The sequence below is a fragment of the Orcinus orca genome, chromosome 1 (genome assembly GCF_937001465.1).
Source record: "Orcinus orca chromosome 1, mOrcOrc1.1, whole genome shotgun sequence".
NCBI classification, from domain to species: domain Eukaryota; kingdom Metazoa; phylum Chordata; class Mammalia; order Artiodactyla; family Delphinidae; genus Orcinus; species Orcinus orca.
In genome coordinates, this window is record NC_064559.1 from 30,454,021 (window position 1) to 30,481,595 (window position 27,575).

The 27,575-nt window shown below is 47.9% G+C and overlaps 1 protein-coding gene across 1 annotated transcript in view; it reads left to right on the plus strand.

The window, feature by feature from the left end:
* The first annotated feature begins 6,370 nt into the window (after positions 1-6,370).
* NR5A2 (nuclear receptor subfamily 5 group A member 2) overlaps positions 6,371-27,575 on the plus strand; it is a 127,427-nt gene continuing 106,222 nt past the window's right edge. The window contains 6 exon segments of the mRNA XM_049703844.1: positions 6,371-6,681; positions 17,498-17,524; positions 17,527-17,634; positions 21,717-21,835; positions 23,361-23,502; positions 25,986-26,632. Coding sequence (XP_049559801.1) covers positions 6,618-6,681; positions 17,498-17,524; positions 17,527-17,634; positions 21,717-21,835; positions 23,361-23,502; positions 25,986-26,632 — 1,107 coding nt within the window. The 5' untranslated portion in view covers positions 6,371-6,617.

Here is a 27,575-nt window from a genome sequence, read left to right on the forward strand (position 1 = left end):
TTGGGCACTTTCTATATATGAGCTTATTTACTTCTCACAACAAACACTATCGGATTCCATAATTTTTGTCATTTTTACTTGAAGACTCTAATGCTCAGAGAGGTCAAGCATTGCTTTGCCCCTGAGTAGGGAACAAAGCGAGTATGGCAATTGTGAATTTTCTGACCCCAAATCCCAGATGCTTAACTACTACCTTCATGGCGACCATGATCTTATAATGTGCTCTCCTGCTCAGATAGGCTGCATTCACCAACCACAACTGCATGGTTTTTCAGGTAAAGACAATTAGGTGAACAGCCAGCGTGTTGGGAGGATTTGATGGGCAAGACTATTTGATGGGTTGAATAATATGTAAAGCCTTAACAAATGTGTGTCCAACACTCAGGCACGTGTGAAAGAAGACTTACATCTTCCAAAGCAGTTACAGGTGTAAAATATGCCTGCAAAAATATATGCTCCTTCTGGGTTTCTATCTGAAAATTAGAGAAGAAATCATTGGTTTCAATAAGAATCATATTTTGAAATCCATGATATATTTAAAAGAAAAAAAAGTAATCTAAGTAAATAATACCTAATGTATTCATGCAAAGTAGAGCGTACACAAGAGCTTAAAGCTCAGAGAAAACAACGGCATGTTTATCAAATGCCACCTCTGGACCACAGTCATGGCCACTGCCAATTCTCACCCTGATTTCCAGGAGTCACCCAGGCCCCACGCCACCCAAACCGGACACAGAGGAGAGTGTACGTCCAGCAGGGCTGGGAGCCAGCAACACAGCTAAAACTCGGCAGAGAGGGAGGAGGTGAGAGGTCTTCCTTTATTCTCATTTCTCTTCTAACTGGTCTTCCCATATAGCACTTTTATCTTTCCGATGCAGTATTCCAACCATATCTTTCTGATGCAGTATTCCAACATTTCAACCAAAATAACATGAAGCAAGAGGAGAAGTGAAAACATAACAGTAATCAGAGTAAACAACAAAGAAAAAAAGGGGGGATAATGAATTCTAGAATGTGACTCTTCAGACAATGACTGCTTAATCTATTACAGTATATGACGTGTGAAATTATGTTACAACCAACGTCCACATATTCAGTTATAAATGATCCGTACACATACATACGCACCCCATTTACTTGGTTTAAAAAAAGCATCCACACTACTATATATAAAATAAATAATCAACAAGAACCTACCGTATAGCACAGGGAACTCTACTCAATATTCTTGTAATAACTTATATGGGGAAAGAACCTGAAAAAGAATGGAATTATGTATATGTATAACTGAATCACTTTGCTGTACACCTGAAACTAACACAACATTGTAAATCGACTATAATATAAAATAAAAATTAAGTTAAAAAAGAAGTATCAATGTTAATATTGTTTAAAAGCACATAAAGTTTTGAAAATAATTGATACATGGGCTTTAGTCACTGATTGAGAAAGATTCTCTTCCAGAAACCTAAAAGAATAAAATAAAATTTCAATTTTAACATGAAAATTAGCTAGTGTCATATATTTATATTCCAACTTACCCAGTATCCCTATCCAAGCAAAATTTTCAGAAAAGGTCACTTTGTTTTTATCAACTGCACAGCAGTGTATTGTACTGATCCCTTCCTAACTAAGGCCCAAGTCTGTGAGTGTTAGCTAGCAATACTAGGTGTCCATCTGATCCTGCAAAGAATTTTTCCATTTATAAAACTTTAAAACTTGGACTTTAGCCTTATTAACATTTTGATTTAAACAACTGATCTAATTAGGTTATAATGTGTTCAAGTCTGTTCTCTATGTCTGTGAGTCTGTTTCTGTCATAGATAAGTTTGTTTGCATCATGTTTTAGATTCCACATATAAATGATATCATATAGTATTTGTCTTTGTCTGACTTACTTCACTTAGTATGATCAACTCTAGGTCCATCCATGTTGCTGCAAATGGCGTTATTTCATTCTTTTTTATGGCTAAGGACTATTTCATTGTATATATGTACCATATCTTTTGTTTTTTAACAAGATGTTGGGGGTAGGAGTTTATTAATTAATTAATTTATTTATTTATGGCTGTGTTGGGTCTTCGTTTCTGTGCGAGGGCTTTCTCTAGTTGTGGCAAGCGGGAGCCACTCTTCATCGCGGTGCGCGGACCTCTTACTATTGCGGCCTCTCTTGTTGCGGAGCACAGGCTCCAGACGCGCAGGCTCAGTAGTTGTGGCTCACGGGCCTAGTTGCTCCACGGCATGTGGGATCCTCCCAGACCAGGGCTCGAACCCGTGTCCCCTACATTAGCAGACAGATTCTCAACCACTGCGCCACCAGGGAAGCCCCACCACATCTTCTTTATCCATTCATCTGTCGATGGGCATTTAGGTTGCTTCCATGTCCTGGCTACTGTGAAGAGTGCTGCTATGAACTTTGGGGTGCGTGCATCTTTTTGAATTATAGTTTCTTCCGGATACATGCCCAGGAGTGGCATTGCTGGATCACATGGTGTTGAGTTTCCTAACTTTACTCCCCTAAAGGAGCAACCCTGAAGTGTAGAGAATTATATTTTGAAATAATCTTGACATTTATCTCAAAGACAAGAAAAGTCATAAAAACAACCTGAATCTCAGGTCCCTACGGTGAGCATCCAGCTCTTCCAAGTTCCAAAAATCTTTCCACAACCTGTTCGGAACAGGCAGCCCTGGTTAGGATGCGGAGGTTGAGGAGACCAGGAAAAGTTTCTGTTCACAGAAGAAATTCCAATGTGCTTTCTTTTCAAACTTTTGGGGGGGGAATATGGCTCATAATATTTAACAGAAGAAGATATTATCTATTTCAATTCCATTCAGATCTCTTCCATACCCCCAATTTCATGAAAATGCAATTAGGACGCAGCTTGCAGGATCCTAATTCCCCGATCAGGGATTGAACCCTCGTGCTCGGCAGTGAAAATGCGAAGTCCCAACCACTGGACCACCAGGGAAGTCCCAACAGACCATTTTGTTTTATAAAAAATTCCAAACATTGTATTCTCTGACCAGAACAATCGTGGATTCCATATATGAGTTGGCTGGTGAAAAATTATTAACACACTACTCTTATAGAAAGGATGGACAACAAGGTCCTACTGTAGAGCACAGGGAACTATATTCAATGCCCTGGGATAAATCATAATGGAAAAGTATATAAGAAAGAACATATATACATATATATGTACACATATAACTGAGTCACTTTGCTGTACAGCAGAAATTAACACATTGTACATCAACTCTACTTCAATTTTAAAAAACCATGTTACTCTTGAAGAACGTGGCAGCTTTTTTAATGAAATGTTAGTTTTACATTTTGAGAATGGCTGACAGACTATGGTTATTCAGACATAGGTATTTTGGAGACATTTCTTGAATACGAAGTAAACCTATTACTTCAAGGAAAAAAGTGATAGTACTTTTTTCACTGATAAAACTCAGACTTTTGGGCTTCCCTGGTGGTGCAGTGGTTGAGAGTCCGCCTGCTGATGCAGGGGACATGCGTTCGTGCCCCGGTCCCAGGAAGATCCCACGTGCCGCGGAGCGGCTGGGCCCGTGAGCCATGGCCGCTGAGCCTGCGCGTCCGGAGCCTGTGCTCCTCAACGGGAGAGGCCACAACAGTGAAAGGCCCGTGTACCACAAAAAAAATAAAAAAATAAAAAAACTCACACTTTCAAGTGAACATTTGGATTTTAGAAAATCTGTATATTCCACTGAGAGTTGGACAGCTTCCTAGCATTTAAAGACTTCTGATGAGATCAGTGGTGATATTAGTGAGTATAAGTTTTGATATTTGTCCACATTTGGAACATTTGCCAAATTTGATGAACATATATTTTTCCAAATCACCAGTGTAAGATGTAATAAAATCATGCACGGGAGAAGGTGCATTTGAAGTGTAAAAAAGGTCAATGAATTTTAGTGCAACAGAGGACAAAATGTTCACAGATTTGGTTAAAGACTCCACATTTCAACTACGAAGAAGATATCACTTGTGGAATTTGGGTGTAGAATCAAAGAAAAAGATTCATAATTATCTGAAAAAGCTGTTGTAATACTGCTCTTTTCTTCTGCCTTCATATTCTGAAGACCATGTTTTTATTATCATTATTTTAAAATTTTATTTATGTTTGGCTGTGTTGGGTCTTCATTGTTGCGCGCGGGCTTTCTCTAGTTGAGGCGAGCAGGGGCCACTCTTCGTTGCGGTGCGCGGGCTTCTCATTGTGGTGGCTTCTCTTGTTGCAGAGCACGGGCTCTAGAGCACAGGCTCGGTAGTTGTGACACACGGGCTCAGTAGTTGTGGCGCACGGGCTTAGTTTCTTCACGGCATGTGGGATCTTCCCGGACCAGGGCTCAAATCCGTGTCCCCTGCATTGGCAGGTGGATTCTTAACCACTGCGCCACCAGGGAAGTCCCATGTTTTTTATATACTTCAGCCAAAACAACATATCACTAAAGACTGAATGCAGAAGGAGATGTGAGAATCCAGCTTTCTATTAAGCTAGACATTAAAAAGACTTCTGAAAATGTCACTTTTTATGGATTATTTTGTTTTGGAAAACAGCTATTTTCAATTTTCAATGTGTTATTTATAGTAATATACTTTAATAACTACAAATTAATATATTTATAAATAATACTTTTTTAGAATGGATATATATATATATAAAACTGATTCATTTTGCTGTACACCTGAAACTAACACAACATTGTAAATCAACTATACTCCAATAAAAATTTTAAAAATAATAATTTTTTTACTTTCTCAATTTTAATGTCGAATAAAATAAATACTAATAGATATAATTCACATAAGCAAAAAGCTTTTAGAGCCTTATAATTTTTAAGAGAATAGCTGCTTTTCAGGGTCATAGGTCCTCTAATATCTACATATGTACATTTCTGGTATTATGCCACATTATTGCTTGACTGTTTAAAGAACTAACAACAAAGAACCGACATGGATGGTTATAATTACCCAATCCTTGTTAGTTTGAAATATACATTTACTTGCCCAGCTATATACTTCACTCCCCAGCCTCCCTTGCAGCTAAGTGTGGGTATGTGTCAAATTTCTGCCTAGTGAGCTGTAAGCAAAGTGTTTACATGGCACTTTCAGGAAATGTCCTGGAAAAGGAATATGTGTTTTCTCCCTTCCTCTGTACTGCTTCCTGGTAGTGATGGCTGCCCTCTAGCAGTCATTTTGGAACATGAGGACAAGAGACAGAGGACAGTAAAACGGAAAGAACCAGGTCCTGAACAACCTTGTAGGGCCACTGTACCATCACTACCTCTGAATTTCTTTTACAAGAGATAAATAAATGTCTTACTTAAACCACTGGCATTCTGCTTTTTCTATTATACACAGTCAAACCTAATCCAAAAAAATTAAAATTTTGATGGGAAAAAATGCTATACATAAACATTCTGGGTTTTCCAAATAGGATCCCAGGCCAATAAAAAATTAAAAAAAAAAAGTTTGCTCCATTAGCAAAATCAAAACATACAAGAAAATAACTAACTGTTGTTCCACAACATAGGAAAAGACATACATTGCTCTAAGAATCCAGACTTTATTACTTTAAAGAACAACAGGGATATTTCACAAGAGCCTAAAACTACCCTTGGTCATTTGAGTAATAGTTCTTTCAGGGTCAGGAGTAATCCAGATTTTTTCCATGGATTCAAGGAAAGAATGATAATTTTTAAATTATGGAAAACGTATTACACATTCATCATTTTGCCAGCATTAACCTCAAAGTATAAGTTTTACTTTATTGGGGTAAAGAGATAGGCTGCCCTTTTAATCAACTGACCAATGTACAAACAAGCTAAGGTTAACTCCTCAGCTAATGAACAGGCATGATAAAAAAAGCTGGTTGACGAAACATGAATAAATAAATGAGCACAAGCTCGGTAATGCTACCTGTAGTGCTTCAAAGTGTCAATCATATCCCTAGTCATCACTTAAAGAATGAATGTCTGCCAACGTTATCATCTAAAATATATTTACAGAGGTCAGAAGAGCTACGTCTGTCCTCCTCTATGCAAAGAGGTGATGACATCAAGGGGGTATGTCACAAGCCTAAGTTTAGTTAGTGGATTTAAGCTGGTTTGGAGTTTTATCCACTAAGTATGATCTTCTGACCCCTCAGTTTTACAACTTTCCACTCTCTGAGCTGCACTGCCCCTCTCCATTTCTGAGTTAATCATTTGTTTGCCATTATCTGCCGAAAGTTCTTATCTCTTTTGCTGTCACTTTATAACAGGGTCCTCTTATCAACCTGCATAGAGTCATGTGATTAGTCCAAGCCTATCGAAAGTTTCCATTCCTCTGATTAGAAACCATCATGAAACTGGATACATTGTTTACAGCAGGTCACTAATGCTGGAAAAAGTACAGAGTCCAGGGAAATACTTGCTTGTAACTTTCTGGATTCTTGGATTTTTTTTGTTTTTTGCTTTTTCTTAACTTTCACTAAGGGTTACTGTAGTCTGATGTGTCCTCCCCAAGGCTACAAAATTTGACAAGCTGCACTTTTTCTTATGCTCAATGATTTCTGCTTTAAGCCAAAGGACTGCCTATAATTTCATTAACAATGTCTTCTAATTCGGATACTGGGGATTTACAAGAATCTCTAAAGCACGGACTTACACCTATTGGTAAGTAGGAGTTGCTCTTTTTATCATCTATTTATTATCCTGCTACTACACTAATACATGTAATTTACTCTCATTGATGGATTTACTATTATAAGTCACTGCTTTTCCAATTGTGTTTATTAAAAGCACATAAGTCCACATATATATCACACATATATCTTTCTTGAAGTTCAAAAAAGGCAAACGAATACTTCAAGTATTCATTATATCCTCTGTTTTTGCACGTCATCCTATTAGCCTAAAACGGCCAGAAAACAAAATGTACAATATCTCACCTTCATCCCTAATATTTTCTGATAATTTTAAATGAGAAATAATAAACTAAAATTTGAACACCTTGAAACAAGTTAGCCATATGGAGTCACCATTGATCAAACTTCAACAAGTGCTTTCGCGTGTCTGTGGCGTTTCAAGCCACATCACAGTATGTCTCATTCATTGCAGATATCATAGAAAACTTTTGTTTTTCGAGCCAAAAACAAAAACAAACAAAAAAATACCGTCATTAGTTAAGGATTAGAGGTTAAGGGTGACTGTTTTGCAAAATAATGAGCATGTCTTCTTTTCATAAACAGAATAAGTAAACAAAGTTTATTTTCATTTTTAAAAAATAATGGCGAGTCACAAACGTTAACGTTACAGCAAGAATACCTTTAATTAATCCTGAAAGTAAAGGACTAAAGGGAAGTAATTCCCAGGGGTCTGTAATTATTAGTCTGTTGGAAATCTTGCCCTTCTTCCTTCCCACTAGTTTTTGAAGGACCTAAGCCCTTTCTTAGACTTTCGAACCGGAATTTCCCTGTAATTCGCAGAGGCCTGTCATCGGCGCTGAGTTCCAGCGCCGCTGAACAAGAAGGAAAATCAAGGCTTCGGCTTTTCCTCTCTCTCCCTTGATAACCAGCTGACTCCACCTAACGCAGGGATTGCTTTTTTTATGGGCCAACTACACCCTAAAGTATATCAGTTGAGGAAATGGTTACCAAAAAAAAAATGTTCTGTACTTACGAAAAAGAAAACACCGGGAAGGCAGGCAGAGTGCAACAGAGAAGCAATTGCTCTGTTGATAAAAAGAAAATACGGGCACAGAAGGAGCTGGAAGAGAACACAGAGCGATTTCAAATCTTTGCCCGGGGCGCAGCCGCCTGGGCGCATGGGCGAAGGGTCCCTACAGGCAGCGGCCGCGCTGGGCCACCGCGCTGCTGGCGTCGGCGGCGCGCGGCGAGGGCGCGCTCGGGCCGGGGATGCGGGGGCGCGCGGGGAGAGGCGCGCTCGGGCCGTGGAGGCGGGGGCGCGCGGGGAGAGGCGCGCTCGGGCCGGGGAGGCGGGGGCGCGCGGCGAGGGCGCGCTCGGAGACTCACCCGCCGAGGATGCGAATTCAGGGCGAGGGCATTCCCGAGACCACACACGAGGACCCCCACGGCGCGGCGCAGACCCGGGGTGAAGGAATGCGGGGGAGATGGTGGAGAAGCCACTTTCGCGTTGCCTCGGCTACCGCGGAAGAAGCGCATTTTTCATCCGACGCGCCGAGTCCGTCCCGGGCGTGAAGCTGGACCACCTTTAAGTTTGGGGTCCGCCGGGTCCGGAGCGCCGGCAGCCGGCTGGGCGTCCGTCTAGCCCCGGAGGGATCGCTAGAGGCTGAGCCTCAAGAAGGCCCCGAAGGAGAAGCCCAGGGCCTCCACGAGCCCGCCCCCGACACCCGAAACCTGTGCGGGCACTTCCGGGCGCCAGATCCTAGGGTGACAAAATAACAGTGAATTTTCCGGTTAAAAAACCCCTCTTTCCGGATCTCATTCGCAGCCACCGACCCCTCCCGGCCCAGGCACACTCTCTCCCCCGTCCCCGGCTATTGCAGCCCCACGGTTGGTTGTGAGGTGTCCCTATTTTGAACATCTTGGTTACCCGGAGGCGGCTGCTGGCACTGAGGGTCCGTCTGTTCCACAGCGTAGCCTCCCGGGGGTGCTGGGGGCCATTCCCGGGGTTCTTGGCTAGACCGTCACCCGGAGGGACAGTGGAGCCATCAGGTCCTCCAGTGGGTCCCTGAAAGCCAGTTGCCTCTTGGACGGGGGTCTGACCGCCCCGGGCAGGCCCAGTGAGGAGAACCCACGGGTGCAGCTCAGAGGGTCTGAGGTCCCGGTGGCTTTGATGGCAAGTTGCACGTTGGGATGGAGTGGGGAGAGGTTCCCAAAACTAAGCCCAGTGTACGTACAGCTCAGTCAGGGTTTGAATTCTACATCAGCTCATTTGTGTTTTTCTGGGAAATGTGCCTCTGTTTATCTAAAAAGCTGTCTCTATGGGTCCTAGAGACATGGCATGACATTTTTCTTTTATGCACACCGGTGGTTCCATGAAAATTGCATATAGACGTCCGTGCTCATATAGAAAAGTGAAAATAAGATGCCATTGTTCCTTCTGCCTACCTGCAAGATAATCTGTGCGGTCTAAGAGCAGGAGACTTGGGTTACAACCAGATCGTTCCCCTAACGTTAACTAGCTCTGGGATGCTGTCCAGATTCTCGGTTTCTGGCTTAGGCTTTTTTCTTTCTCACAAATGGGGTGATTTTACTGAATGATACGCAGTACTACTTTGAGAGAGACAATAAAGTCCCTGTCTATGTCAGCAAAAGAGCCAAACCTGTGTGGTAGGAAACATGTCATGTCACGAGTATTTATTGACCCTCTTGCAATGTGCTCAACGTTATGTTTGATTTCTATTAAATGTATGTCATTCTTCGAATTAAGTGCATTTTTGAAGAATATTATACAGTCCATATAATGTTGCATCCTGACCACAGGAGGTTCTGTCTGTGTGGTTAGCGGTACGTAATACACAGTGCAAATGCTGTCTTGAGACTGTGATATAAACGTTGCTATCTGGTCCCCTTAGCACTTTCGGAGTCTGATTTGATTCCAGTGATAACCTCCAGGAAGCTCTGTGCCCTTAAGATCTCTGGAAGTCAACGTCACCCAGTGGAAAGTGAGAAAGCCTGTTACGTCACCATAACCTCTAGCCAGCTTTATTTGCAGTGCTGTTTAGAACACCAGTTACCCAAGCCCACGGTCTGATTCTTGCTGCTGGGCTTATGCACCCAGTTCCCTCCAGGAAGCTGAGCCTCGGAGCCTTGTCTCCTTACAGGGTCCTGCCTACTTCCGAAACAATGCATCTCAGATTCTCTTTGCTGGCCTGGATCCTCAATTGTGATGGGACTTAAAGAATTTCTTTAATGCCTCTTTTAATAAACCAAGAGAGGTGTATGGATGAAGCCAGAACAGAGGCTTGGGAATGCTTTTTTTCTTTACTTGACCCCTCCACGCAGACACAATGTCTAGGGTTATCTTGGATTCAGCCTTGAACTTGAGCTGAGCTAGAGAGGGAGGGGCTCTGGGACAGTCTCCCACCAGTTTTCCAACCTCCCCAAACACCTCCAGGGATGCCTTATGCAGGGCAAGAGTCAGATGTCTTACTCCCCAAGTCCAGAACCTACCTCAGGATAAAGCTACTTATTTGAGGGTATGTCTTCATTCTTTACCCTGCTGGAACAACTTCTCTGAGAAACCCACTCAGCTTCAAGGAACTTCAGGAGTTTGGGGGGGCCATTGTGTCTGGGAAGGGCCTGGGGAAGAGCTGAAATGTGACGGGTGTATGAGAGATTGAGCCTGGGGAAACAGGTGGACTGAAATTGACCAGACCGATCAATAAAGGCTGCCTGTGTGTTTTTGTGTGGCTGACAAGTAAGAAAAGATACATTTTACTTTTAAACCTCAAATAAGCTGAATGTCTGCGGGGTAATGTGATTGAGTCCTGAGGACTGTGTCAAACACTGCAAGATGGTGGCGTTGGCAAGAACCTCCCACTGGAAGGATCCATTTTTAATGGTCCTTAGAATGGCAAGCGATTCCCTTCCTAGTTGTTTTCCTTACAGAGGATGGTTTGGGGGAAAATAGGGAGAAAGAGAAAAAGATAAAAGAACTGATATGAATAACAGTGCAGTGGGCTGCTCTTCTGACACGATCACCTGTGTATAAAGTTTATTTTGTTTAAAAAAAAGTTTTCTTTGTTAGCCTTACTTTACTGAAGAAAAAAATGGACTCAGAAAGGTCAAGTGATTTACCCAAGGTCACTCAGTTTGTCAGAGAGTGGGGCTGTAAATGGAAATCATGGATGTGACTCTGAAATCCATGCTTTTTCCTCAAGGTAGTATCTTTTTGCTCTTGTTGATATAAAGCAATTATGATTACAAACAATGTTTGTCTACTCAGACTTTCTTCCGAAAGGCATTTTGGACTTAAGTAAGACATTTGTCAAATGCTCTTTATCTCCCTCTTCAATCCGCAGTGGAAACCCCGAAGAATTTGGAAGGGTGGGCTGGGGCGTGGCGTATGGGTGGGGTGGAACTATCTGGAGCCCTGAGAGCTGAGCAGAGATGGGGGGCGGGGGGTGGTGGGGGCAGGGAGGCACTTCTGGTCTCTGACTCTGGAATTTCCTGAAAGGATCTCTGGAGTTTGACGTTGAGCTTGCAGTTCTGTGGCTTCTGGTAGCAACTCGCGAGGCTCCTGAGTTGATGAAAAGGAAATTGAGAGGAAATTCACAGCATCCACTTGTTATAGAGTCAGTGATATGAGGACGGCAGGGAAATCACCCCAAATGAGTGAGTTTAGAGAGGACTTTTTACTCCTAAGAAACGAGCAAAGGTCTCCTGGGGGGAGGGCATAGGGAAAGAGATAGTTTAAGCACCTCCTCCCCCGCCCTTTTTAAGCACTTTTGACAAAGCCGGGTGTGTCTCCTGCAGGGAGATGCTGGTCCCACGCCCGGCGCTAACGTTTTCCACAGTTAATGCTGCTGAGCCTTGGCTCTGGACGTCCGTAGCCTCAGGGCTCCAAAGCTCCGCCGCCTCCAGCGGTGTCTATAGGATTGGAAAGAAAGCTGCTCGGAACCCGCCACCAGGTCCCCGAAGCGAGGCCCCACAGTGTCCAGACGAGAAACCCTGGGGGAAAGCGAAAGAATTCTTCCCCAAGGCTCGGCGCACGCTGGCCACCATCTCTTAACCACGAAAGTTGTCTGCAAGTCGGAAAAGGAGCTGACACCCTCCGAAAAGCGCGATCCGCGGCATCTCGGGGCCCCTAACACTCTCCCTACGCCCGTGCGGCAAGTCCCAGGGGGACGAGACCACCCTGAGTGCCGCCTTTCCAAACCCACTCTTTCTCTATTGTCCAAGAGGGACCTGAATTGCTCGACGGCCGCAGTTCTGCGGGTCCGGCACTCTTGGATCTTAAGAACCAGAACACCCTGCGCGGGGGCTTCCCTAAGGCCGGAGGCTCCCGATGTCCAACCCCGCGCGGCCACAGCCGGGACCCCATTCGGAAGCTAAGCGGCACGTCGTTCTTTCCCTCATGAAGCTTCCAGTCTGGCCAGATTCAATGGGATGTCAGCCTAGAATCACCTAGTGCTCAGATCTGAGTTCCCGGTCCAGGTTGAGGCGCGGGAGGGACCATGGGGGGTGGAGTCGCCGTGTGAGCGTTCAGCAGGTTTCACCCAGCGCTTGGGGGCCTGCAGGCGCCAGCGTCGTCCTCGAGAACGTCACTCAGTGTTCTGGTTTGTCCCGAGAATGGACAGGGATGGTTCCGAGAGTGGACTCTCCAGTGTTGAGCTGGAGCTGACTCACATCTCCATTTCAATTACAGAGAGGAAGAGCTAGATTAGATTGGACCACCTACCCAAGGTTATTTCCCAGCCGGCTCCTTTCTCCAGACCGGATCTCCCCATTCACCTCGAAGGGCACCGCCTCGACCAAGGTGGGACGCGCCTAGACCCCTGGGCAGGGGCAACCCGCCCCAAAGAAAATGAAGTCTAAAAACTTCTACTGGGAAGCCTTATTATCGAGAGCTGTAGATTTCCATAATACAGGCCAAAGTCTCCAAAAACCTCACCTGTCCTTCAGGGAAAGGATGCGAGTTTGTTTGGAGAGGGTGGAGGAGTCTTGATTACCCAGATAAATGCGGCACCTTGCGTTTTCCTCGCTGGTAAAGAGGGGGCCCTGATATACTAAGATACTCCCATAGTGACTGTGAGTCAGTCGCCATTGGCTGGCCACCCCCTACCAGGCAGTCTTTCTAGGGGTAGAAGGTCTAGCTAGACTGGCCGCAGTTTTTCCTCCTGGACTACAGGCTGTTTACTCGGGCAGCAGAAAGGGATTTTTTTTTTTTTTTTAAACATGACAAGACTTCTCACCTATTCCAGTTTATTCTCTGAAAGCTTCGGCCAATTCGATGCTCTTTGTTAATTTATATGTCTGCAGTAAAATTTAACCTCTTTAAAAAAATAAAAAAGTGCTTCGAACGCGGGGGTGGAGCGCCTAGAAGCGGGGGGGGGGTGGGTAGCCCAGCACCACCCCCCTTCCCGGCTCCAGCTCAGCAGCGGAACTCTGGAGTTCTAGCTGAACTTAATTTTCAGAGGAAAGCAAAAGTGGCTTCTGATGGGCTTTTCGAGTGGGAGGGGCGGAGAACTTAGGCAGAACCCGAGCTTCAGTAGACTGATAAACTTGTTTCTCTTTCCCCTCGGGCTATCCCGGCCTGGTTGTGGAAGACTTTCGGAGGGGAAAAGAAAAAAAAAATCTAGGTTTTTTCTGCGGCTAACGAGTAGGCACGTGCTACGAGAAAAGTATTCTGGTTTCTCGAAAGCACCAAAAAGTAGGAATGGAGGAGGTGTTAGACATTGTTTCCAAGGATGTAGATTTGCAAGTTTCGTGCGGGGTTGGGCGGGTCGTGCTGGGTCGTGGCAGGCTTCTCCCACCCAGGCGGGCGGGAGACGTAGGTCTTCCACGCTGTTCTTCCGGGGACACGTGTCTGCCGAGCCCAGGAAACTTGAACCAGTCCTGAAAATCATGACCTCTTACGCCTTTGCAGACTGCACGCGGGAAGCGCGCGGGGCCGCCCGACACTTCTCAGGTCAGGTCAGGGGCAGGCTGTGCCCGACGCGCGCTCGGGAACGCGGCGCGGAGCCACGGGAAGGCGGCGGCGGGAGAGCAAGGCAGTCGCATCCTCGCGGGCGGGGAGCGCGAGACCCCCCTCCGCTCCTGCCCGCGGGTGGACGGGGCGCACGGCCCCGTGGCGCTGAGTCTGGATAAAATATGCCGGGACTGCGCTTCTCGGGCTCATCAAGGCTGCGGGAGCCTCCCCGAGGCATCATCCTTTGTAATTGCAACCGTCAATCAACGCTCGAAGACACAGTCAGAACCGGGAGGGACGAGCCTGGAGACCAGCCCCGTAGGAAAGGAGGTGGAGGCGCGGGGGAAGCGGGGGGAAAGGGGAGCGAAGTTTGCCAGGAGTTGGCAGGGGAGCGGGGGAGTGAGTTCAGAACGCGCGGGGCGGCTAAAGCCGGAGCGGTCTCGCCCGGCCTCGCGTCCCCACTGGTTGGTTAAATGCCCCGCAGCCGGGGTGGATTCCTAAGTGCGCTCCCACTAAGAGGCAGTCGGTGAGACTTCCCCGGAGGAGGGTGGGAGGCGTCGGCCCGCCTGCCGGGGCTTTATCATTCCAAGGCAGTGGGTGTATCTCTCCGAGAACGCAGACCACCGCGAGCCGAGACGTTTAGACCACACAGGCCCAGTCCCCCATCCTCATCTCAGGTGCCTCCCCTCCTGGCGTCCGCTTCGCCCTCCCGCCTCGCGCGGAGGCCTCTGCCACCTGGAACCATCCCCAGGTAACCGACCCGACACCGCGGGCGGGCTCGGGCACCTCCTCCCCCAGCGCTCCTTACGCCAGGGTGCTCTGGGAGACGCCCAGGCCCATCCCAGGTCACGGGGCAAACGGGTCTTGGGCTCCAGTGGGGACCCCCAGCCCAGCGGAATTGAAGGGGCAAAGGACCAGAGTAAGTGCTGGGGGGAGGATGGGGGAAGGGTGCACTTGGAGGGCGGGAAGGAGCGCGAGGTCGGAAGCCCCCCCTGCCCCCCTTGCCTCTGCGTCTGCTCCCCTAAACCCCAAGCAGAGCGCCCGGGGTAAAGGTGACTGTACTCTCGGGTCTCTCCCGCGGGAGATTTCCCGCCCTGTCCACCGAAGACGGGGTTTCGACGTCCCCCGAGGGGACCTGGAAAGGTCTGGGGCCCTCGGGAGCTCCTCCGTTTCTGGAGCTGGAGGCCCGGAGCACTGGGGGCTCGGGGTTCCTTTGGTTCTCAGAAAGGGAAGTTTTCTCTCGGCTTGAGACCTCCTGCGCTTTCGGTGCCCGTTGGGCTCGCAGCTGACTAAGCAGAGCCGTCAGCCTGGACTAGAGCTTCAACTGTGGATTCCCTTAAAACCTTGACCCCAGGCCCTATTCTCCCGCCATCGCCGCGCGCTTTTGTGAGGAGACAAATGGATACCAGCTGGCCCTTTGTCACCGTCACTCCAGGTCTCTGGGGGTGTGATGGGAGGGTAGGCTGGCCTAGACGGAAGAGGTGTCAGGTGTGGCCTAAACAGGCCCCTTCTGGGGCTGAGGCTTGGCCCTGAACACGATCACAAAGTTTGCCTCCAGCCAGGTCAGGCTCAGCCCCAAGTCCCCGGCAAAGATTCAGGCCACACTGCAAGTCCCTGGTGCTGTCAGACCCTCTGTCTACTTCTTTCAGCTCTCCTAACCTCGTCCTCCCGTCCCAGCGACCAGAGGGCCTTCCCTCCCATAGAGCTCCAGCCTGGTGTTGGGAAGGCGTTGCAAAAGTACCCCCATACGCTGTTTGGCTGTTGTGGGATGAGGGTGCTCTTAAATTAAGGCTTTGTAATAAACTGATGCTCGAAGTTCACCTGCATCTATAAGGAAAGCGCAGCGAGCACTGATTTGAGCCCTGAGACTTTATCCCCTTTCTGAATTTAATTCACAGTGATACTTCAAATAACTATAGGAAATCCTTCAAATGGACGGACTGTTACCAAAATCTGAGCATCTTAAGGGTCACTAGTTTTGGCAACTTCAGCCCGCTCCCCTCTACAAACTAATGGGCAGCCCTCCCACCAAGTTTAAACATTTTCATGAAACCTGCAGATGCTACTAAAACTGAGATTTAAATAACTTAAATTCTGCATACTGCATGTTAAACAGCAAAAATGACAAATCAGTTTCGAGAGGCAACTATCTGAATCGCCAGGCGCGGGGAGGCGATGAACGACCCATTTCATATAAAAGTGTAGATTATGCGTGGCAGTGATGGGAGTATTTTTCAAGTCATCAAATACTGGACTGGCCAGTTTGACTGTGTGATCTCTATACCATTCAAGTAGAATAAATTCAGAGCCTTTGAGATTCAAATTCACCCCCTTGTGGATGGACTCTGATCTCTACCCGGTCTCACAGCAGACACTGAATATGAAGCATTTCACATGCAGTCAGGAGGCTGGAAAAAAAAAATGTTTTCATCTTGTTGGGATGAGATCTGAAAACTTTGAAGATGAGGCTGGGCGGGTGGAGGAATAGCTTGCATAACAGATGGTTCTTTAAAACTTTTTTTAAAGTGCGGGGCCTCTGGGATGTGGATCGTCCCACCCAAGAGGCAGCAAAATGAAAAAGAAAGCCCAGGCTGCGCTTTGCATTCTATATGGAAACCCAGTTCACCAAAATTTAGGAAGTCTGCCGCCAAGATAATCTTGGGCTCGGGGAGGCGGGGTGGTGTTTATAAGCGAGAGGAGGAACTGGGGAAGAATGGGGAAACGGGGATAGCCGTTCAGATTCCCGGCGACACGGCTGCCCCCTCGGTAAGCAGGTGAACCGTGACGCTCCGCCACTCCCGGGGGCCCGCGGACTGAGTGCCGAGGGGAACGAGGCCGGGAGACCCTCGAGAGCAGGCCAGCTCTTCTTTCCATTTCTGGGTTGTTTAAATGTGTTTAACTCCTCCTGCAGCCCCTCACCCGGCGCACACGGGGGGCGCCCCCTCACCCCCAACTCCCACTCGCGTCCCTCTGGCTTCCCCTCTGCGCGCGGACATCTCCGCCCGAGCTTCTCCTTGGCCGCCGCGCTCAGACAGAGGTCGCCTCTCACCCGCTGTTAAGACCCGCCGCGTGCGCATCCCCCGCCCCGGGCCTGGGTGGGGTAGGAGGGGGCGAGGCGGGGTGAAGAGGTTGGGGCAGGCGAGGGGACTGGAGCCTGCGCCTCGTCCTCATTGGCTGGCGCCTGGTGTCCGACCCGAGTCCGGAGCCCGCGTCCCCATTCACTGTCATCACCCCTCATCCCCTCTTGCCCCTACCCAGCCCTACTCGCCTCCCTTCTCCTCCTCTTCCTCCCCTTGTCCTTCTCAGCCAAGCCTCCCCGGGCTGGAGAGGAGTAGACGAAGCGACAGAGGGAGGCTGGAACTTCCTAACTCCAAGCCTGACAGCGAGCGGGAGGGAAGCAGAGACGGGGAAGGGGCGGAGAGGAGAGGAAAGGCGAGGAGGGAGAGGAGAGTGAGGCCAGAGAAAGCACGCGCGAGAGACCCTGCGGATCCGGAGCGCTGGGCGGCGGAGGGCGGGGTGCGGGTTGCCAGAGCCGAGCCGTCCGGGAGCAGCGGCACCGCCGCGGCGGCAGCAGGTCGGCCGCCGCCTCCGCTGCGCGCCCGGAGCTCGGCCGTACGCGCGTTCGCGCCCCGGGCAGCTGCGCCCTTGCCGAGCCGGACCGGGGCGCCCGGACGCGGTCTAAGCCTGCAGCCCGGTGCCTCCTCCTCGCGGTTCCGGGGCGGCTCGGGAGCCGCGAGCCTGGACGGGGCTCGGGGGTCCTGACGGCAGCCCCGGAAGCGGCAGAGGCGCGCTCCTGACGGCAGGCGAGGAAGCAGCCACCCGGTCGCCCCCTCCTTCTTCCCGGTGGAGTTGAAGCTGTGCTGCCGGCGTCCAGGTGCTGGGCTTCCGGACCGGCACGGACCCTCTACCCCGCCCGCGGCCGCCTTGTCATGCTGCCCAAAGTGGAGACGGAAGCTCTGGGACTGGCTCGGTCGCATGGGGAACAGGGGCAGATGCCGGAAAACATGCAAGGTAAGGAGGCGCTCGCGGCGCTTGGCTCCCGCGGCTCCAGCGCCCCGGGCTCGCCCCGCGGGCTGCAGCCGCCTGCCCCGCGCGGGCGCTTGTGTGGCCGCCGAGCGCTGGTCGCCGCGGGGCTGCGGGGCTGCGGGGCTGCGGGGCTGCGGGGCTGCGCGCGGGCGTCGGGCCCCTTCCCCAGGGGCAGGCATAAAAGTTTATGGCTCTTGAACAATGCGGGGCGGGGATTTTCCAAGCAATGCCTAATTGGCCACTTCTAATTAAGAAAAGAGAGGCTTCGAGCTCTGGCTACAAGAGCGGGTCAGCTTCAGGCCAAAGATCTTATTATTCTAAAGATCATTCTAAGGAACGGAATGTCTCGCGGGAAACCCGAGCAGGTTCCCAGTCGTTGGAATCGGCGGGAACTTGAACCAGTGCTCTTCAGCGGTGGAAGAACACTGCCTGGGAAAGTCAACTGCAGGGAGAGATGGAGCCTCGGGGAGAGCGGGCTTAGCGGTGTTAGGACGCACGGGCGCCCCACAGCCCAGGCGCACCCAGGGAGCCGGCTCGTATTTGAACAACTTCATAAAACTGCAGGCAGAACTGGAGAGAACCAGTTATTCCCAGCCCGTCCTCTGGTCGGGCGCTGCGGAGTGAGTGTTGGGCGGGGGCGGCGGTTTAGCCTCAAGCTCTTCTGTCTGAGACCTGGGAAACTGGAAGTCCTTTTTCATTTCCCAGCTTTTGATTGCTAATAACAACAGCAAAAAAAAAAAAAAAAAAAAGCAAGCAAATCCCGTAGGCTGTATTTTCGCCGCATTCCAAAATAAGCGACTCTAGATCTGGCCGTATTGAGCCCTTCAGAAGTTTATCGCAGTTGCTCGGGGCCGGGGAGGGAACAATGCTAGGAAAAGTCACCGGTGCCCTTCCATCCTCGCCCCTGCCAGCGCGCAGGATGTGCGGGCCGGCGGGCCTGTGATCCCGGAACGCTTCCTGCCATCCCCTTGAACGAACTTGAAAGGGCCGGGGAGGCGTTGAGAGCAGAGTTCAGGGCTGGTGCACGCGGCTGTGCGGGAGAGGCGGCGCTGGGCCCGGGGCCTGAGGTCGCCCCGCTGCTTTGAGAAGACGGGGCGGCGGGAAGGCGTGCGTCCTGCTGGTGGGGTCGGATACCAGTCGCGGATCCTGGGGTCTCGCTCAGCCTCCAGGGAGGGCCGTGGACGTCCCCTGGGCCCAAGGCCCTAGAGTCCAACTTGTAGGTTGGCTGCCGAGGGGACCCGGTTGGCCCAAAGAGGCTTTCCCTCTGGCACCTGGGATTCCGCGAAGGGGGGTCGGGGGAAGCGGCGCCGGGGAGCTGCCTCCGAGACCCTCCGCCGCCAGCTGCCGCGAAGGACTATCCTTTGGGCGTCCTTGGGGCCGGCGAGATTTTTGGGTCAAGGGGAAGTTTCTGCTTCTCCTTACCGCGCGCGTTTCTGGGTGACTCGGGAAAAGCAGCGGAGGGAGAAGCTGGAACAGGAAGCCGGGGAGGCAAGAATCAGGGTTTGGGGGCAGGTGGGACGGAGATGCCATTGCAATATTTTCTTTGTAGAATTCGAGAGGGGCGTTCTCGACCCGACCTACTGCCCCAGAGCAGAAAGCTGGCTTTCCCTGGTGCCTAGGGCTCCGGGAAGCCTCCGGCCGCTGGCTCAGCCCCGGGGTCGAAAGCGGGTGGGCAGCGCCCGGGCGAGGCTTCCTCCATCCAGGCCACGCGGCCTGCCGCCGGAGGGGAGCCCCGGCGGACAGGCACCCCAGGACCGGGCTCGCTTTGGTCTCGGCCGGGGACGCACCGCCGTCCGACCCGCGGGGCGGGGGGCCGGGGGGCAGAAAGAGGACCCGCTGCCGGGTCCCGGGACAGTTCGGGGAACTTGTCCGCGTGCTTCTGAGGCCTTCGCTGTCCAAGGCCCCACCGCTCCCTCTACTTTCTCAAGACCGGGACTTATTTGCTCGGATGCACTCCGTGCTCCAAACGCTATCTTGGGTTAACAGCACCTGGGCGCCTCTGAAAGGTGCCCCGGTCTCGCACCAAACCGTCGGTCTCCCCACACGGCCTCTGCCTTTGAATTTTCCAAGAGGGTCCCACACCCAGCCCCGGTCTTTTGGGTGTCGGATCCCCGAGGCGCGCACCGGGTCCCCTGGAAACGGTTACCTCTCCGAGCCTCTCAGAGGCGAAGTTAAAGTTTACTTTGTTGGGGAAAGGGGGAGGGAGAAGAGAACACACTTGGTAAAGCACACCTTTTTCCGTCCCTAAAACGTGCCTCAAGACAATAGTCACGAGCTGTAGGAGGGATGGGGCTATTAACAAACTTCTGGAACTCTCAGCCTCGGCCAAACCCCCAGGTTCCCCAAACGCGAGCGCGGCCCGCTCAGGGCACCGCCGGGAGGACTGCGCTCTGCTTCTCTTTATTTCTGTTTCTCGGAGCCCACACGTCTGCCTCGGCTGGAACATCTCTTCCCGGGACAGCCCCCCCGCCCCCACCCGCCCAAACTCTGGCTAACTCACCTAGGTTTATGCCCCAGCCCAGGGCTCTGAGTCCCTGGGAGAGAGCCGGCCCCACTCTGCCGGTCGCGGCTCAGCCGAGAAGCGCTGCAAGGACTCTCACCCCGACGGCCCTTTCCGGAGGCCCCTAGGATCCGTAAAGAAAATAGAACTTTATTTTAAAGAGAAAAAAAAAAAATCAGTAATCATTGGCAAGGAGGCCACTATGGTGATAGAGCGGCCGAGTACTTTGGGGGTGGGCTGGGGGCTATTTCTCCCTTTCCTATTTGGTAAACAAATCAGAGGAAGCTTCTGCCCGGCCCTCGGTTCCCCATCCACCCCCTCCCGCCCCGCCCCGCCCCCTGCAAATGCCACTGATTAACTTAAAACAAACTTGACTGGGGCGTTTGTGCGCCTGTGTGTAGCCGAAAGTTGAGCAAGGGGCGAGAGGCGAATGCGCCCGGGGTTTCACCGGAGGTGCCGGGAGGCTGCGGGCGGCGGCCGGGCTGCGCGGACCTGCCCTCGCCATCCGTCCCCTGCGGCGCGCGCTGCGAGGCTCGATCGGCGAGGACCGAGTCTCCGGGAGGGACCGGATCAGGTATTATCTGGAGTCTCCTGGCCACTGCCTCCGCTATGCGGTTTATCCATCTTGGAGCTGTGAAGACGCCTTCGCGGTGCTGCGTCGGAAGGAAGGCCGGTTACCCGATCCCTGCAGGGAGCCGCTCAGGGCCGCGGCCTGATTTCTGTTTAACAGGGCGAACTCGAGGTGTTTATATTTTGCGGTGATGATCGGAAACATGTGAAGTTCATTAAATGACTTCAGTACTTTGCGACGAAACCAAACCCTCGTGTGTATCTTTTCCCTTCCTTCTTTTTCTTCTTCTTCTTTCTTCTTCTTTTTTTTTTTTTTTTGGTCCGGGCGTCCTGCCTTTTGCCTTTTTATTTTTACAGGAGATTTTTGAAAAGTGTGGAGGGGAAAGCCCTATCACTACGTAACTGAATGTTTGGATTAATCTAACAGATCTGAACGCTGGGAGCAGCAGGCTGTGGTTAAAATGGGGCTGCTGAGAAGGTTTCTGGGGCATCCGTTCCCCCGCCAACTGTTTGCATATTGGTGTTGCTTTCCCTAAACACCCTTATAGTTCGGTGGACTTTAAGCAAACTCATTCCAGTGGGAGGATAATGCCGTGTGCTCCTTTCTCTCCCTTAGGCAAAGGTGACATTTTGGAACTTAACCTCAAGGAGGTTTAAAAGAAATTCGAAGTTGTTACTTTATGCAATTCGTGTTTCTATTCTGATCTGTTGCTTTGCAGAGTTAGGGGGACTCGTGTTCAACAGTGGTCAGCTTAAGAATTTTTAACGCAAGATATTAGAATTATTTTTAAATTAAAATAATGCAAAGCGCATGCCAAAAGATGTTTTACTTCCACTGTATGAAAATAGCTCTCTGCAGTACATCTGGGTAAAACATTTTTATTTTCTATTTTACCTGGTGATGTTTGCCCACCAGTCACCAAAATGGTTTTTATTGCAGGATTAAAACCTACCTAGTAAATTAATTGGATGTGTGCATGCATTTCTCTTGTTTCAGTGTCTCAGTTTAAAATGGTGAATTACTCCTATGATGAAGATCTTGAGGAACTCTGTCCCGTTTGTGGAGATAAAGTGTCTGGGTACCATTATGGGCTCCTCACCTGTGAAAGCTGCAAGGTTTGCCTTCTACGTTGCTATCTGAGAAATATAATGCTCAAACCCAAAATAAACCATTGGATTACTTCTTAAAGCTAAATATAGGCTGTCTTTTTTGGACCCAATTAAAAATGAGAGAGGGAATGAGTGAGTCTTAGTGAGATGATTCTTAGCAATATGTGTCCAATTTAATTCAAAAGGCAAAGAGATTTATGCTGTTTAGAAAACTTTGCCAGTCTCATGGCTTTAAAATAGTTTATGGTAGGAAGGTGATAGAGCTGTAGAAAGACTTCTATTTCTAACGGTCCAAAGTATTGATTTTGCTTGACTTATATATATTTAAAGCATCGTTGTTCTTGAGAGCGAACATGACAAAGTATTTCCCCAATACATTTTAACTTCAGAGTGTTCTGTGCTACACGTCCAAACATTTTTTACCCACAGACATAGAAAAGTCTAAATTCCCAACTGCATGATTTCATCCTGATTTATTCCAAAAATAACCTTTAAGATTTTTTTGAAATCTATATCATAAAGAATTAGAAACCAGATCTTAAGTTTATAATAAGAGTAGTTTTCATAAATATATTATATGACCTATTTAAATGCAAGAAATTTTAATATGTAAGATGTACTGTATTATTACTAACAATGTCAACTGTACGTTAAGGATTTATCTCAGACCTTTTTTATATATTCCCAGTAAATTTGATACCCCCTATTTTTCAACATTTTTAAAAGTAGAAAACTCAGTACAATTACTTAAACCACTGCCAAGAAAATCCCTTCTTTCCTATAACAAAGTAAGATGGTTTCACTTTGTGGCTAGTAGGACAAACAGAATATACCATCCAAGCTGTTATTATGTTACAAAGCTACAGATTTTATTTTTGATTAATTCTTGTGGGTGAAATATAAGGAAGGCATACACTCTGCTAAAATTCAGCTCTTTACTATATATGCTTTTTCCCCTCGTGAGTTTCACCTTTTTCTTTACACCGTTCCCCAACTTGAATGTATTCCCATGGAATTGTGAACATTTTCCCATTTTATTCTCTAAATCCTTTTGCTTTTAACTATCTAGTGCCGACATTTGTAAAAAATCTGAGGTGTTTTGCTATTCCATTTTTCCATTGCTATTATACAGTAGTTTGTCACTGAAATTGTATCAGGCTACTTAAAAACAATGCCGCTCTCTCCATAAGTGCCTTATCTGGAATATGAGGGTTAATAGGAAAACAGATTTTCTTCAAAAAACTACTGGTTCATATGTATGTATTTTTCCCTGAATGTTGAGATAAGATGGTGTGGAGCTAAAGGTCCCCAAGATTTGATGCGATTCTTGAAATACAACTTGGATGCCAGGAAAGTCTCTACCATAGCCTGGTTTGGGAGGGTTGATCTTGTTAAAATGTAAAACAAACCACAGAACCACATAAGGGCTCAAACGGTGCAATGAAAAGATTTACTGGTGATTTCCTTAAAATGAAACAATGGAAGAGACGGGTGTTAGCTTGCTAATATGTCTCACTATTTTCTCTTATAGGGCTTTTTTAAGCGAACAGTCCAAAATAATAAAAGGTACACGTGTATAGAAAACCAGAACTGCCAGATTGACAAGACACAGAGAAAGCGCTGTCCTTACTGTCGATTTCAAAAATGTCTAAGTGTTGGAATGAAGCTAGAAGGTAAGTTTTTTCTAAAGACCACTGCCTGTTAAAACTCTCCAAGGACATAGGATTTAAAACAACATTGTACTTATAACATGGTAACAGTATTTTCCTAGTCTTTTAACACTATTGACAATAAGATCTTTTGATGTTTTGTCAGCAGAATGGTCCGAGTCTCATTTAAATGCTGGTGAAATTTACTAGGAAAAAAATTCCAATACCAGAGTGTCGCCTTCTCACCTCTTTTCTCAGTTTGAGGAGCAGATGCATTTCATAGGTTAGATGAAAGGTCAGGTTAGATGAAAGCAAGACTAACATGATTCAGCTGAGAACAGGTAAAAATAATTTGCCAAAATATTTTTTAAAATCCTTTAAGTTTTCAAATCAGGATGCCCCAGTAAAAAAGTTTGATTTTAATCTTTTTAAATAGGTACGCTTGTCATAATTGTTACTATTAGTTTCATGATTCTTGAACAAGAGTTAAAGCCTTTAATTATAAAAAGATTTTCTCATGTAGAGTATCATTTTTGATTGTGTGGGAAAGCACGTTTCTTTTTTTTTTTTAAATGATGACTGAGTCTGCAAAATAAAAAATTTTTTTGAGAAGCAGGAAACATGAAAAATAATGAACCATTACATCGGTAGCATTGGTTTGACGAAAACAAGAGAATGGTTCCTCAAAAGCCACGTTAAACTTTATGTTGAAAAAGTAGAACCTGCACTTACGATGTACAGGTTGGCAGGAAGTAATGTTTAATATATGACTTCTGTAAATAATTTGTAGTGCATGAACTATTACGGTGTGTTGCTGTTTTGCAGCCTCTGACCTACTGACTTCCCAGAGATTAAATATATTGTAAATAAAGTAATAAGAAGTGATACAGATCCCTGAGGTGTGCCAGATACAGGAGTGCATTTTATTTGATCAGTGAGGCACAGACTAGCCGTGTTTGGGGCTTTTCTGTTGTGTGACACTCAGACTTGATGGCAATACTCAAAAATTTTCAGATAAGTCTGCTGAATTGCTGATAGCAATAGAAGTAGCCACTTGGGTTATCAGGGGGACTGTTAAGTCAGTGTTGCTTTTAAGAGGAGGCTGAGAAAAAGAAGTAACTGATTCTTGTTAATTTCTTCATTACCAAGCCCTGTATCATTTTCCAAACAGCAAAACAATGTGGTAGCTGCTTACTATAGTATGAGACTCAGAAGATAAAATGTTAAACATTAAATGTTGTGATTGCATATGGTGTCATTTGATTCCTTTTTTTTAACAAAGGGAAAAGGTTACATTTCTTTACCTTAAAAAGTGTGTTTTCTTAACAGTAAGTCACTTGCAATGCATGCTCCTGCTTTGTTCACAGTGATATGAAACAATTAAACATTCAATAAATTATCATCCGGTTGAAAAACTCTTTATTATCTTGTGCAGTGTTCTGGATACCTAGCATTCACAATAAATTTTTAATGCTACACTAATCCTAAGATAAAAAGCTCAAACACTTAACCTCCAGCAATTTCAACATGTCACAAGCTGTCAGAGGTTGCTGGGTCCTATCTAATTGCCACTGGCCACCATGAGCTAGGAGAGTCCCGGTAAGTAAATTACTAGACGTGGCCCCAGACGCCACATAGCATCGTGACGGTGGACCGTTTTGACAGCTTCTGAAATGAACTTGCTTTAATTATGTCCAATTCTGCTTAAATGGAAAACAATAACCGGTGGCTACCTGATGGGTGCCCGTCAAGTCCAGGTGAGGATGCTTTTCCAAGAAGAGCATGTACCTAACACTTTTGCAGCAAATTAACCAAAAGACTTTGAGAGAGGAAGATGTTCTAAGGAAAAGTAGTCACAATTTAATCCAGAAGTGGCTCCTTTGATTTTTTTTTTTTTTTCCCTTTTAGCAGTTTGGGTTTCCATAAAGAGAATCACAGTGTCACTGGCACGATAGGACCTGAGCCTCTTCTTTAGCAACATGAAGCATCTCCTGTGTGTAGCAAAAATTAGGAAATCTCTGCAGTCACCAAAGGGTTAATATGTCCCTACATATCTGAAATTTTTTATTATTATTATTTTTTTTTTGCGGTACACGGGCCTCTCACTGTTGTGGCCTCTCCCGTTGCAGAGCACGGGCTCCGGATGCGCAGGCTCAGCGGCCATGGCTCACGGGCCCAGCCGCTCCGCGGCATGTGGGATCTTCCCGGACCGGGGCACGAACCCGCGTCCCCTGCATCGGCAGGCGGATTCTCAACCACTGCGCCACCGGGGAAGCCCCCCGAAATATTTTTTTGATGACAAACACACTTGGAGGAAAGAATTCATAAATAAAGAGGACATGGCTTTTTTTTGGAATCTTGGTGGGCTATTGTAGTGAAAACAACCACACACAGACCACTTCCGGTCCATTTTCAGCCTTTCTAACTATCTGGAGATCTGGAGAATGCTAATAATTTACATCTTATTTTTACCCTTACTTTCTTTTTTTCTTCCCCCACCCCAACAGCGGTAAGGGCGGACCGAATGCGTGGAGGGAGGAATAAGTTTGGGCCCATGTACAAGAGGGACAGGGCCCTGAAGCAGCAGAAAAAAGCCCTCATCCGAGCCAATGGACTTAAGCTAGAAGCCATGTCTCAGGTGATCCAAGCCATGCCCTCCGAGCTGAGCATCTCCTCTGCAATTCAGAACATCCATTCTGTCTCCAAAGGCCTACCTCTGAACCATGCTGCCTTGCCTCCTACAGACTACGACCGCAGTCCCTTTGTAACGTCCCCCATCAGCATGACAATGCCACCTCCTGGCAGCCTGCAAGGGTACCAGACCTACAGCCACTTTCCCAGCCGGGCCATCAAGTCTGAGTACCCAGACCCCTACACCAGCTCCCCGGAGTCCATCATGGGCTACTCCTACATGGACAGTTACCAGACCAGCTCCCCCGCCAGCATGCCCCACCTGATCCTGGAACTGCTGAAGTGTGAGCCCGATGAGCCCCAGGTCCAGGCCAAGATCATGGCCTATTTGCAGCAGGAGCAGGCGAACCGCAGCAAACACGAGAGGCTGAGTACGTTCGGGCTCATGTGCAAGATGGCAGATCAGACCCTCTTCTCCATCGTGGAGTGGGCCCGGAGTAGCGTCTTCTTCCGGGAGCTCAAGGTACGTGCCAGCCCGCGGAGCTTAGAGCGCCCCTTCTGGGAGACCCGGCTCTGTCCCTGCTTCATAGGGTCTTGGTGCGGAAAACACGTTCTCCTTACTTTTCTTCTTTGTAAGATGATGTTTTCGACCTTGACTTCAGAAGTATTTGCAACTTAACTTTACGGGGCTTTTCTTCTCTGTAGCTCTTCGTCTGGGGGCATGGCATTTCATGTCAAATAGGGGAAAGTTGGTTGGTTTTTCTTTTCCGAGGAGGAGAATGTCTCTACTTACTCCCTTTAACCTCAGATGGTTTATGGCTAAAGAACTGAAGCCAGTGTGAAACAGAACCTAGTAAACTTTTAAAAGATGACCAAGTAAAGAGCTCTGTTATAATGGTGCCAAGTTAGAAGGAAACAAGGCCAACATTTAGTTGTGTTTAGACGCTAAAGAATACAAGTGGTACCACTGGTTAGTAGTTAGCAAGTAGGTATTTACTACCTGTTTACCTTGACATTAGGTTGGTAGAGCCTTTGTTTTCGGAGCAGATTCCAATAGGATGTTTACTGCTGTCGGCTGGGGAAAGGGCCCATGGCAAGTGCTAGCCTACCTGGCTGGGCCTTGCTACTCATAATCAATGTCTGTCGTTGATTTTAATGGATTGGTACATTGTAAACACAGCCCTTGTTTGTCTAAGGATCTCTGTTTAACTACATAATTATTTTATTTCCTGAAACTGAAGACCGAATTAATATGGGAAAGTTATAGGGAAGTTTGGGATCTGAGAGTACCAAACTGTATTTGGTGGTCAGTGATTTCGTTCTCTGCGTTGAAAACAAAACTGAATCCTGGGTTTGATTTCTAGTCTGTCACAAAATCAATTTCTTCCTCTTCCTGTGGCTGCTTCAGACACCTAGGACTTTGGGAGGAGATTTAAAAATCTCTGAGAGAAGGACAGTACGAAGCA